Source organism: Jaculus jaculus, chromosome X (genome assembly GCF_020740685.1).
Source record: "Jaculus jaculus isolate mJacJac1 chromosome X, mJacJac1.mat.Y.cur, whole genome shotgun sequence".
In the NCBI taxonomy this organism is placed as follows: domain Eukaryota; kingdom Metazoa; phylum Chordata; class Mammalia; order Rodentia; family Dipodidae; genus Jaculus; species Jaculus jaculus.
In genome coordinates, this window is record NC_059125.1 from 148691472 (window position 1) to 148704687 (window position 13216).

A 13216-nucleotide genomic window follows, 5' to 3' on the forward strand; every position below is an offset into this window, starting at 1 on the left:
AGTTCCATAATCAACACGTAGAATTTCTCTCAGTCTTCTTCCAGTGGTCAAGATACCGTATTTGTCTTACTAGCTGTGCACCTGTTCCACTGAGTGGGCTGATAATCTCCCTGCTAGCCGCCCCTGGCTCCACCAAACATCTTCACGCACATAGTTCCTCCCTCTTGTTGAGTGACAGCTGTAAGTTCTCAGGAGTAGAATGGTTGAATCACAGGGTAGGACTATTCTTAGAGCTCTTTATGGTATCATATATCACTAGCTAGACACCTTCATACTGTGAAAGGAAAGAAGAGTAGAAGAGACCTTTCCCTCATCTGGACAGGACATATCCTTGCCTGCAATAGCCTTTGTATGTTTCGCTTCATTTTCTGCAGTAGTGGACAAGTTTCTTGCTTTAGTATGGTGAATGGGAAAAACAGCTCATAGTAATAAACTTTCGCCAGTTATTATGGTAGCCATTTATGGAACATGTGTGTCCATCTGAATGCACATAGGGGCTTGTATTCTGCATTCAGCATGACTCTCTGAAAGGGACTGAGTGTAGACAGGGAGCCTGAGGCTCAGAAGAGTTAGGGAGCTTTGCTAAGGTGGCCCAGTGAGTGCAAATACAAACTCCAAGTATGATGAGCTAACCACACTGTAAACAATAGTCTTCTGCTTTCTAGGCATTGAGTATTAGAAGAACTACACACACACACACACACACACACACACACACACACACACACACACACGTATACTTCTCAAACCTACATATACCTCAAGATCATCTGGGAAACTTTTGAAAAATGTAGATCTCTAAGTGCTATCCCATATCCAACTGTAAGGTAATATCTGAAGGGCAAGATCAAGGTTACAATACTTTTCTCAAGTGTCCCACGTGACTTGTCAGCCATCATGTTAGTCAGGGGTCAGCGAGTTTTCTCTGTAAAGGGCCCATTGTCAAATATTTTAGACTGTGGACACATTACATATTCTCCTTTGTGTTTGGGCATTTCAAGTGTTAAAAAAGAGATTTTTAAATTTCAGAATTTTTATTGGGTGCATATGTATCATGTATATGTTCATGTGTGAATGTGGTGGGTGCATGTGTGCCACAGCACATGTGTGAAAGTTAGAGGACAACCTATATTGTACGTTCCCACCTGTGACCTAATTTTGAGGAAGTGTCTCTTGTTCCCAGCTGTGTGTGCCAGGGAAGCACTAGGACTCTCCTGTCTCCACCTCCCTTCTCCCTGTAGGTGTGCTAGGGATGTAGACACCTGTGTTATACATCTGGCTTTATATGGCTTCTAGGGATCTGAACTCAGCTTATCAGACTTACATAGCAGAAGATTTACCCACTGAGCCATTTCCCCAGCCCTAAAATAGAATTCTTGACTTCGGGACTATACACACAGTGACCTGGGCCAAAGTTTCCTGAGCCCTGGCCAGGCCAAGCCTTTCATTCTGTGTGGCCAGGGAGATGAGGTCTTCACGAAGTGACACAGCTGGCCTGGGCGTGGCTGAGGAGCCAGCAGAAGAACCCGGATGGAACCCGAGCCGTTCTGCGTGCCATCCTTGTGCTCGCGCGTGCTGTCAGCCATCACAGTGCCCCTGCGCTTTCCTCCTCACACAGCCGTGCATGGGGGAGGGGGTGGCCCTGCCTTCCAGTAGCATGTTTACAGATGGCTCTCAGCACAGGACCTCGAGTGGCAGCATGAGAGGAGGTAGCTGTGGATATGGAATTAATTCCCTGTAGGCCCCATGCCGGCACCTGTGGACCACAAAGCATCTGTAAAAAGAAATCAAAACTCTACTGCCTCAGGGCCTTCTCTCTCTTTGTCCTCACTCCCACATACTCTGTTTAAAGACAGTGTGGTATTTTGAAATGGGCAGTCACACTTTAGAATTAGTACTGCAAAGGCAGTTGATAATCGCTGAGAAATTGATGGGGAGACTTTCACAACAAAAGGGTCTTTGCCAGGCACCCTTTCCTGATGAGTCAAACCCAGAGGAGACCATCAGTCTGCCAGTTAGTGTCTACACCTGTTGCCGTTACAGATTTGATGATCTACTGCCTGTGAGGCCTTTGCCTTTTCCATTTCAAGTTTCTTGCTGGCAAGAAATAAGATGGCTCACTTGCAAAAGGGACTATGAGCATGTAAGCATGAGGACCTACGTTAAGATTCCCAGAACTCATGTGAAAACTGGCCATGATGGTGTGTGTCTGTGCTTGTAATGCCAGTGCTGGGAAGGAGGAGACAGGAGGGTCCCTGTGTCTTGCTGGCTAACTTGTCTAGCCAAATCCGTGACCTCCAAGTTCTAGTACAAGGCTCTGTTTCCAAAATTAAGATATTGACCTCTGGCTACCACATGGACATACATGAAAACAAGCATAAACACATGTACACACACATGCAAAACACAAAAATATTCTTTACATCTGAATCAAAAACCAGAATGTTTCTTGAAATCAGTGGTGCCTTGCCACACAAAATGCACATACTTGAATCACAGTGGATGGTGATAAATATTTGTTTGAAAACAGCCTCATTACTGGCAAGGTGGTTATGAGAATGATGCTTCGGAGTTACCAGTGACCCCTGGCTGTTAGGTTCTTGAGTGCTCACAGTCTGCAGCTGTCCAGTGTTGTACCTGTGACTGCTTGTAAAGCCTGTTCATTATCTAATCCCAGCGATTGGGGCTTTTCTTTCACTTGATAATACCATTGTATCATGACCAACAACTAAAACCCCAGTATCTCTGGGACCTGATGTAAATGGGTTATTGAACTGGAGGTTTCAAAGCTCAGGGATAGAGTGCTCACGTGGCATGTGTGAGGCCTGAGCTTCCATCCTCACCCCACAAAACTTCAACAAGCAAAAGAGAAAGTATAGAATCCTGGAGCTGGCAAGGCTTAGTAGATGCCATCTGTATACAGAGTGACCAATCACAGGTCGCTCATGAAAGACATTATAGTCTTTTTTTCCTACTTCACTTACCTTTTGGAATGAAGAATGTGAATATTGTGATATGCAGGAGGGCAGGCATTGAGTCTAGCTCACTTCTGTGATAGTTCTTGGGTCTATAGTTGATTGTTTGAAAGAGGCAACCTAAAATATCCCTCATCTTAAAAATAAGGTGGAATACTATAATACAAATAGGCATTAGAAAACCTTATTTCATTTTAATTCAGTTTAAGTCTTTCTTGCCTATTAAAGACATGTGTATTGAAAGCTACCATTAAAATCTGGTTTTGATCATTAATTTATCATTCCTGAAAGTAAAGTTACATCTAGTAGGGAGCACATTAATGAACTTTGTGAAAGAAACATAGAATAGTAAAAGTTTATTACTTACATGGCTTGTATGGGAGTATAGGGAGAGAGCATTTGTATTTTATATATTTATATTTATATGTGTGTATGTGTATGTGTGTGTAAATTGATATTTGAGAGAGAAAGAGGCAAAGAAAGAGAGAGAGAGAGAGAATGGGCATGTCAGGGTCTTCAGCCACAGCAAATGAACTCACCACCTTGTGCATCTGGCTTATGTGGGTTCTGGGGAATCGAACCTGGGTCCTTTAGCTTTGCAAGCTAGTGCCTTAACCGCTAAGCCATCCCTCCAGCCCAAGCATTTGTATTTTAATGATTTGTTTAATAGTGTTGAAATAATACATGATAGCAGGTACTATTTGAAAAGGTATATGACTAAAATACAGCCTTATAATTGACCAAACCTTGGAATCCAGTGAAGATAGACACAGATAACATGCAAAGAAATGTTTGTTTTTTCTTCTTACTGAATCATTATTAGCTGTGTCTTTTCTGGTTACTAGTTACTTTTTCTTCACTTTCATGGCTACAGTGGGATTATTTTCAGGAGATATATTAACTAGAGATTTCAAAATATCATATGAAAGAAAGCAATTTTCCTGCTAGTCTAGATTTAATTGCCCTTTTAGGTAAGTGAATCTTCTCCCTTACTTGAACAGAGATTTTTTTTTTTTTACTAGTTAATATGACTTGACTTGAGAGCCTGAACCCTCAACTTTGTCTTTGACTCCAGGATATGCGGAATCTGAGGTTCGCCTTGAAGCAGGAAGGCCACAGCAGAAGAGACATGTTTGAGATCCTCACAAGACACGCCTTTCCTCTGGCACACAACCAGGTGAAGTTTGGCTTCTCTTAAGCACTGGATGGTTCTTGAGGGCTGCGTCTCTGAGGGTTGCCCATGGGCTGGGCTGCTTTCATTTATCACTGCCTTCACGTTTCCTTGTGTGGCACAGCTTAAGTATCATTTAGTCCCTTCCAGAGGCACTGGGTCTTCCCGCTACTGGCCTGGGGCGAGCAGGAGGCTGGCGGGAGCCCTGCATGCGCCCAAAAGCTTCTGGTGCTCCCTGGCCCTTCCAAACACATGCTGGGACAATGAGAAGATGGGGTGGCTTAGCACAGTGCCAAGAGGTCTCTTCCTGGAGCACGCTGTTTTTCATTTGAACCCTAGCAATGTGTGCCAGGCGCAGGGCTCCATTTGTAAACAGGAACAGATCCTCTGATTCGAAATGCCATTTAAGCAAATGCACTTCTACAATACAGACATGCTGTAGAGGCATCACAGCCATCAACTCAACAGGGCAGGATCACTTTGTCAAAAAGGAACATTTCAAATGTCATTTGGTAGCATTTAGTACGTATTTGCAGGATGGACCTATTAGGCCTTTCATTCGTAGTCATCTATAACTTAATCAATTTTATATCAACCAAATTGTTTTCTTCCTTTTCACCAGCCTGTTGGGATAAGTTACTTTTATCACATGACTGAGCTACATCTTTCCATGAGGATCACTCTTCAAAGTCTTTCTTGATCTTTTGGGTAGAGAGGGCAGTGGCTTACTATATAGCCCAGGCTGGCCAGGAAGTCATTATGTAGCACAGGTTGGCCTTAAGCTCAGGGTCCTCCTGCCACCACCTCCTCAGTGCTGGGGTTGCAGGTGAGCACCACCGTGCCCTGCTTTCTTCCTGCCATGCCTTGATTGTGCCTTCTTTCCCTTCTCCTCCTCTGGTTGACTTTCAACGAAAGTTCTTTCTTGTGTGTGCGCTGTGCATGCATGGACGTGCATGTGGGCTCACACGTGCAGGTGTGTGTCTCAGTTACTCTCCATCTTACTTATTGAGACGGGGCTTCTCATTGAACTCAGAGTTTACTGATTCAGCTAGACAAGCTATCCAACAAGTGCTTGTCCCTGCCTCCCTAAGCACTGGAATTACAGACACGAGATGGAATCCACCACCCCCAGACTTTATGTGGGTTCTGGTTATCTGAACTCAGGTCTTCTTTACACAGCAAGCACTTTACCCAAGGGAAAACTTCCTTATGTAAACAGCTTTCCTTTGGTAGAGGGTATGATGCCACAGGCTGAACTGAGTGTGGAAAGAGGGATACAGTAGAAGAGCTGTCTTGAATTAAGTTCGTCTTCCTTTCTGGTTATTGTCATGGTATTTTTTGCAATAAAGGTCTGAGGGTTTTCGTGTGTGTGTGTGTGTGTGTGAGTGTTTTGTTTTCTCTTGAGGCAAGGCTTTTCTCTGTGTGGATCTCCCCACAGTTGTTTGAGTTGCAGGACTTTTACATGTGGTAGAAAGGAAGAGCCTTTTTCACGTGCTGTGGCCATTAGGATCGTGATGGGTACTTTATAGACTGCTCTTGGTCACAGATGAAAAGAAATGCTTAGCAACCATACCATTGATCCTGTTTTCTACATTTCTGATTAAATGTGTGATTTAAATTATTACATATATTGAATGTTTTTTAACTTTATTAGGATAAAGAAGCGTTTTTTTTAAATATATTTTATTTATTATTTGGAGAGACAGAGAGGCAGAACCAGAACCTCCAGCCACTGCAGACCAACTCTAGACGCATGTGCCACTTTGTGTATCTGGCTTACATGGGCACTGAGGAATTGAACCTGGGTCCTTAAGCTTCACAGACTAGTGCCTTAGCCACTAATCCATCTCTCCAGCCCAAAGAAGAAATTTTTTAAAACTTTTTTAAAATTAATTTTGTACTCAGTGTATACAGTCAAGTTGGTACCATCATTAGCCTCCTCCCTGTCCTTCCCCCTTCCACAGGGACTCTCCTTGTAGGGGAATATGGGTCATGCATTGTGGAGTTAGCCATCAGTTATGAGTAAGAAGCAATGTCTCTGTGTATCATGACCCAATATGTGGCTCTGACATTCTTTCTGCCCCCCTTCCGTAAATTTCCCTGAACCATGTTGGGTTCATTTTAGGTCTGCTTCAGTGATGAGGTCTTGGGAGCCTCTGTGTCTCTGGATGTCTGGTTTGATAGGAGTTGAGTGTTCTCTGTGCCAATCTTCTTCACCCTTGGTGCTGGTACCAGGTTCACCAAGACAGCAGCACTCTTGCTTGTTTACCACTTATTCTTAGTTTCAGCTGGGCCCCTTTTGAGGTGTGATGGGGGTGCTCTCTCCTTAGGATCTGCATTCATCTGAAAAAGAGAAGCAGATTCTCCAAAAGAGAAAGAAGTTAGTACCAGATAAATGGGGTAACCTTTGTATGTTAGATGGGTTTCTGACTTGATTTCCAGCTCTAACTTTGGGATCCATTCCACTGAGCAGATCAGTTAGCTCAAATCAAGAGCAGTTGGTTTCCTACCAGGCCTGTGTATCACTACTGCACTTGTGTGAGCATCACATCAGGTTATTTGCTGCTGAGTAGTTTAACATTATTATGAATGTGAGAGTGAAATGCATTTTATCTTGGTTTATGCATATCTGATTCTCCATTATCCAAAATTTAAGGAACAATTCACAGCAGATTTGGGGAAGATGAGGCCCTTATGTATCATTTAAAAAATCTTGAGTGACCAGCCATCCTTTGACATCATCCTTTCTTTGACATCATCTGTCTCTTTTAGGGTTTGTTCCCTTCAAAACAAAGTGTTGGGCCAACTTTGTCCTTAAACTGTTATTATATCTGTTACTTGAAAGCCAGATTTCTGGAACAATTATTGGAGCCTATCTTCATCTCCACCTTCTCCATTCCTCCAGCCCATGCCATTATCCGGCTTTATTGCTAGCTCCCTGGAGTGCTTGTCCTTCTCCTGGCCAAATCCAGTGTCTCCTTTCCATATTCATTCAATTTGCTCTCTGCCAAGTAGTCAGTAGAATTAAACTCCTTCCTTCAAGCCTCAGCTTCTCAGTCCTTGCATCACCTTGACCTTGCCTCCACCTCTTCTTTCAGTGAAAACGTGCTGTGAGTGTCCCCCTCACCCCTCTGCATGCTCATGTTATCCGTGGTGCCGCGATGGCTTCATTTGCTCCACGCTTCTAAGTCTAGTCCTGCTCTCAACCTCGAGGTTGGAAAAGCCTGCATGGAGTTGATTAGTGTTGAGCCTTGAAGGATGGATATAGTTTCCAATGGGCCAGGCAGGCAGAAGAGGTGGGTTTCACATCAGAGGCAAGCCCTGACCCTCAACTCAGAGGAGGGAAAGCTGGCAGCAAGGGAGGAGATTTGGGGTCATCCGATGGAGAACTTGGGCCTTAGGAAGCAACAGAGTCCTGCTGAGGGTGCCGAAGGACGTGATCTGATGTAGACAGCCCTATGCACAGCAGGCTGCGGAGGACAGCCAGTGACGGCGGGGAGATGCGCCAAAGACCCGGGCGTGAGTGGAGAGGGCTGGACAAGAGATTCCACAGACTGAGCAGAAGTGTGGTTCAAAGGGATGGGGACGAGGGATGAATTTGCCTTTCTTCTCAATTGATGAGAAGGGTGGGGTGCTGTTGACAGAGCAAGGAAGTCAGAAAAGGATTTCCTTTGGGGAAACAGGTGGAAGAAAAGGGAAGGGAGGAGAAGCCTTCTTTCATTATCTTTGTATGCCCAGTGCCTCTGCCAGTGCCTGCTGTGAGCTTGTTGAGCTTTTATAAAGTCAGGAAAATGATCTCAGTGTGGAGGGGACATCATCCAGTTTGTAGGAGTTTAAAGGAAGGCTAGATGGTTAAAAGTAAAAAAAAAAAAAAAAAAAAAGAAAGAAAAAAGAAAATGGAGTCGAAGCCACATCCAGGGACGAATGTTTTTTTTCTCCTTTAGCATTTGAGAAAAGTAAATGACTATACCTGTGGACAGCGAAAGGAAATTAGCTTTTCACACAAGAGAACAGGATCTTTTCTAGAATAGGATCCTGGAGAAAGCAGAGGGGAAGGGCTCAAGCCCCATTTGTCGGGCAGTTTTGGAAAGGAGAAGGGATAATTACTCCTGTGAGACAGGGAGGAAAGGAAAGTTTCCAAACTGCCACAGTGGGGAATGTAAGAGTGTGCCAAAAAGGGATTTCCTGGAAGTGAAATCTAAGCCCGATTACAGTGAGCAAGACAAAGGGCTCCTGCATCACAAACAGCACTCTGATAATAATAATAGCAAAACTGTTAAACCAGTGCAGATTCTCTTTTATCACCACTGGGGGTCTGAGGTAAACTTGCTGTCGTATGCGGGTAACCGTGTCCAGAGGACGAGAGAGCGGGCCTGCAAAGCCGGCAGCATCATGGATCAACTGTGAGTGGGCTTGCTTACTTCAGAACAGCAGTTTGGCTCTCTTTTGCTTCCTGTGCCCATTAGTATTTTTACCACCCAACTTGCTCAACTTGAGCAGCACAGAGACCGCCCCAAACCGTGAACTCGATTGTTCCTATATTATGTCTGCGCGTGCTTTTTAGATAACACTTTCCTTTTCTGCCAAGACATTCCTTTTCTTGTTTTATCTTTGCTTTCCAAACACTAGACATTGTGCTGCATTCTCACAAATCACATGAAGCCCAACACTAGTTAGTTGTAGGTAGACAGTAGTTCTCTAAGCACTTTGTAACCCTTCTTATGTTGTGGTAGTCAGTTTAAGGCAGAAACTGAGTTGTGTACCCATGAACAAAGCCCGACAGCACTGCAGAACCCGCTCATCGGGAGCGTAACGCCCATTCAGCGGCACAGTGCTTCCACGGAGTTCCTTTATTGCTTGGTGGGTTTCGTTCTCAGACGGAAAAGTCAGAAATAGTTTATTAGACTCCCACCTAAAACTATATAGTCATTCCCCGTGTCATAAAATCATCACGCTATTTGCGAAACAGCCCCTCCCTGTAGATGAAACAGAATAGAAACTCTGAAGAGTGTGATCCATGCACGAGTAAGGACGGTTGGATGATGCAGTTTTTCCCAGGGGTGTGTCTGTGGCTGTGTCTGGGTCCTAGTGTGCCAGCTCACTGTTTACTCTTCATCACAACCCCGAAAGTTTGAAAAACACCGTTTAGGTAATGAAAGAATATATAGGTAGTGTTCAGATGGGTACAGGATAAGTTAAGGTCAGCATCAATAAACTCAGTTTTTTTGAGGTAGGGTCTCACTGTAGCTCAGGCTGGCCTTCAATTCACAGTCATCCTCCTACCTCTGTCTCCCTAGTGCTGGGATTAAAAGCATGTGACACCACGCCCAGCTCAATTCTATCGCTAGGACTATAGGCATCTATGGATTTTCCTGAAACTTAAGTGAGGGTTTTGAGCTTATGTATAAATTCAAAGGATGCATACCTATATAAGGGAAGTCTAGAGCTAGAAGGAAGAAGTGAGTCCCAAGATGTACATACTGGGGCTCATAGCAGCTACTGATGGGGAGACCTGAAAGGGGTCTTGTTTGCAGAACCCTTTCTGTATGGCATAACTGGCATGGGATATGGAGGTAAATGACTTATGTCAGAATCTGGTTGAGGCCCTTCTCTGCTTGGTGACCTAGGCATTCACATAATATTTATATGCTTTAGTTTTCTCATACATAATGGGATAATAACTGTCCCTGCTCCATAGGGTTCTTGTGAAGATTAAATGTAAAGTGCTTATAACACTGCCTGGCACTCAGTAAGTGCCCAATAAATGTTAGCTGTTCTGTTATTAGCCCACCATTTTCCCAGCAGGTGGAAGGAATAAGGATGGTTAGCACAACACATTCCCCCCAGACTTTAATAAAGGCATTGTGCTAATATGTGGTGAACTTTAAGCCCTTAACAGAAAGATGCTATATAAAGATTCGCAGTATTAACACAAGCGATGGGTTGTACTTTGCTAAAGGATGCACTGCAGGTCTTCACAGGATTAGTACAGAAAGTATGGGAGCTAGAAATGCAGAATATGGGAAAGTATACTATGTAATGAAAAAAATCCTCACAAAATCGCTTCCATTTTTCTCTCTGCATTTTCTGAGCCTGCACCAGCTTCCTGCTTTCAGGGGAGCATGGCTCGCTCTGCACTTCCCAGGTTTTGTGACACGAAGCTTGAGCATCACAGAATTTTTTGTTTGTTTCTCTATGGGCTGGTGGATGTCTTGACTTTGCAGCTTTTGTTTGGGTTTGGAACAGTGGGACATCTGACCATCTTGTGTCTGTTGAAGTAAGCACAGGGGAGGAGAGTTGCACTGACCAGCTTGCATTTCAGGAGAGAGGCCGCAGGCCTGCCCAGCTTTTGCTGTGGCAAGCATAGTGCGACACACTGCCACCAAGGAGGGGAGCAGTGCCTTTAAATAGGGCCTTCTGGACATCCACAGCCTGGCCCCACTGGTCATTGCCTTGGGTTTTCATAGTCTCTACTGCTTATGTCCTCTTGCCTTCTTTTTATGAAACTTTGGTAACTCACAATGTGTTTAAATTTTTAATTAATTAATTAATTAATTAATTAATTTGAGAGCAACAGACACAGAGAGAAAGACAGATAGAGGGAGAGAGAGAGAATGGGCGCGCCAGGGCTTCCAGCCTCTGCAAACGAACTCCAGACGCGTGCGCCCCCTTGTGCATCTGGCTAACGTGGGGCCTGGGGAACTGAGCCTCGAACTGGGGTCCTTAGGCTTCACAGGCAAACGCTTAACCGCTATACCATCTCTCCAGCCCTCACAATGTGCTTATAAAATGAAAAGCTCTATCAAAATATACTGGGAAAAATAAATGGGCAAATAGATCTACACAAAGTCAACATTGATTTTGGTAGATTTCAGTGTGAGACGGTTCATAGCAAGCATATGTTCTCTCCCCCCAACTTCTCAGCCTCCAAGCGAAGAAATTTTTTAATTAGTTATGGGCATACTCAGTATGTAAACAAGAATTTTAAAAATCATTTTAATTGAGATTTTATTTTGTTTATATCAGTCATGTTCCACACCATCTTCAGCCAGTCTCTGAGCACTTAAAATTCTCTGATGAATGGTTGGAAGCTTGATGAATAACTTCTGGAACGCTGGATGAGGGAGGATGTGCTAACACCTGTAACATCTGCTGCACGCACACGTACACACACGTGTGCGCACGCATGCACACACACACACACACAGAGCAGCTGCATGGTCAGGTGGTCCCCACCCGTCTCATACTTACCTGGAGCTAACAACTCTTTACGAAGCTGTAGCTCTTCAAGGAAGATGTTCTAAAAATTTTAGGGTCAGATAAGTGGAAAGCCCAACTCTCTCCTTGATAAGCTTCATTGTTGAAGCCTGTTCTTAAAGTTGGGGGTCACCCTTCCCCTTGTGGTCAACCTAGACACAGTAACCAATGAAGAGAGCAGTGATGGTACTGTTCCAGCCCACCATATGCCCTACACTGTGGCATGTACTGGCTGTGAGAACTCAGAGCATGCTAGCCACCTTGCCTAGCTTGTTCTTTCTTTTAAAAATATTTTATTTAGTTGAGAGAGAGGATGAGTATGCCAGAGCCTCTTTTAAAAACATTTGTATTTATTTGAGACAGAGAAAAAATGAATATGGTTATTCCATGGCCTTCTGATACTGCAAGCCATCTCCAGACACATCTGCCCCTTTATTTGGCTTTAGGTGGGTAATTGAGCCCTAGCTGGCAGGCTTTGCAATCAAGCGCCTTTAAAATTCTGAACCTTCTCCCTAGCCCATAGCTTTTTAAAAAATAAATAAATGTATATATTCATTCATTTATTTGACAGAGAAAGAGGGAGAGAGAAAGAGAGAGAATGGGTACACCAGGACCTCCAGCCACTGCAGACGAACTCCAGACACGTGTGCCCCCTTGTGCATCTGGCTAACGTGGGTCCTGGGGAATTGAACCAGGGTCCTTTGGCTTTGCAGGCATATGCCTTAACCTCTAAGCAATCCCTGTAGGCCCCCCCATAGCTTTTTGAAATACAAATTGTATTTTCAGTTTACACATAGTAATTATATATACTTATGGAAAGCAGTGTGTGCAATGGGATATGATCAAATTAGGCTCATTTATTTTTCCTCTTTTTATTATTAGGTAGAAACTTTGTATAGATTCATCATGTGTTGTGGCTCATCTATTGTTGCCTGAATTTGATTATATCAAACCTTGTCATGTGGCCTAAGCCCCAGATGATTTCTGACTCATGTCCTATTCCAAATATGCTGACTTATAAAGATGGTGATAGATTTATCGATGGTCAGTCTGTCTATCTATCTATCTATCTATCTATCTATCTATCTATCTATCTGTACCAAATGTGGTAGGTGGCACACACCTTTCATCCTAGCATTCAGAAAGCTGAGATAGGAAGATGATTATGAGTTAAAGGCCAGTCTAGCCTTGAGTCCCAGGTCAGCCTAAGCTAGAATGAGACCATGGCTCAAAAACAAAACTTCATATGGATACATCATGTACACAAAGTTTCATTTTTTTTTTAATTTTTATTAACATTTTTCATGATTATAAAATATATCCCATGGTAATTCCCTCCCTCCCCACCCCCACACTTTCCCGTTTGAAATTCCATTCTCCATCATATTACCTCCCCATTACAATCCTTGTAATTACATATATACAATATCAACCTATTAAGTATCCTCCTCCCTTCCTTTCTCCACCCTTTATGTCTCCTTTTCAACTTACTGGCCTCTGCTACTAAGTATTTTCATTCTCACGCAGAAGCCCAGTCATCTGTAGCTAGGATCCCCATATGAGAGAGAACATGTGGCGCTTGGCTTTCTGGGCCTGGGTTACCTGACTTAGTATAATACTTTCCAGGTCCATCCATTTTTCTGCAAATTTCATAACTTCATTTTTCTTTACCGCTGAGTAGAACTCCATTGTATAAATGTACCACATCTTCATTATCCACTCATCTGTTGAGGGACATCTAGGCTGGTTCCATTTCCCAGCTATTATAAATTGAGCAGCAATAAACATGGTTGAGCATGTACTTCTAAGGAAA

At 43.6% G+C, this 13216-nt stretch overlaps 1 protein-coding gene across 3 annotated transcripts in view; it reads left to right on the top strand.

The window, feature by feature from the left end:
* The window catches only part of Mtm1 (myotubularin 1), a 129041-nt gene that overhangs the window by 56180 nt on the left and 59645 nt on the right, over window positions 1-13216 (top strand). For all 3 annotated transcript variants that reach the window (XM_004668928.2, XM_045141014.1, XM_045141015.1), the window contains one exon: window positions 4051-4152. In XM_004668928.2, coding sequence (XP_004668985.1) covers window positions 4051-4152 — 102 coding nt within the window. The remainder of the gene's footprint in view (window positions 1-4050; window positions 4153-13216) is intronic.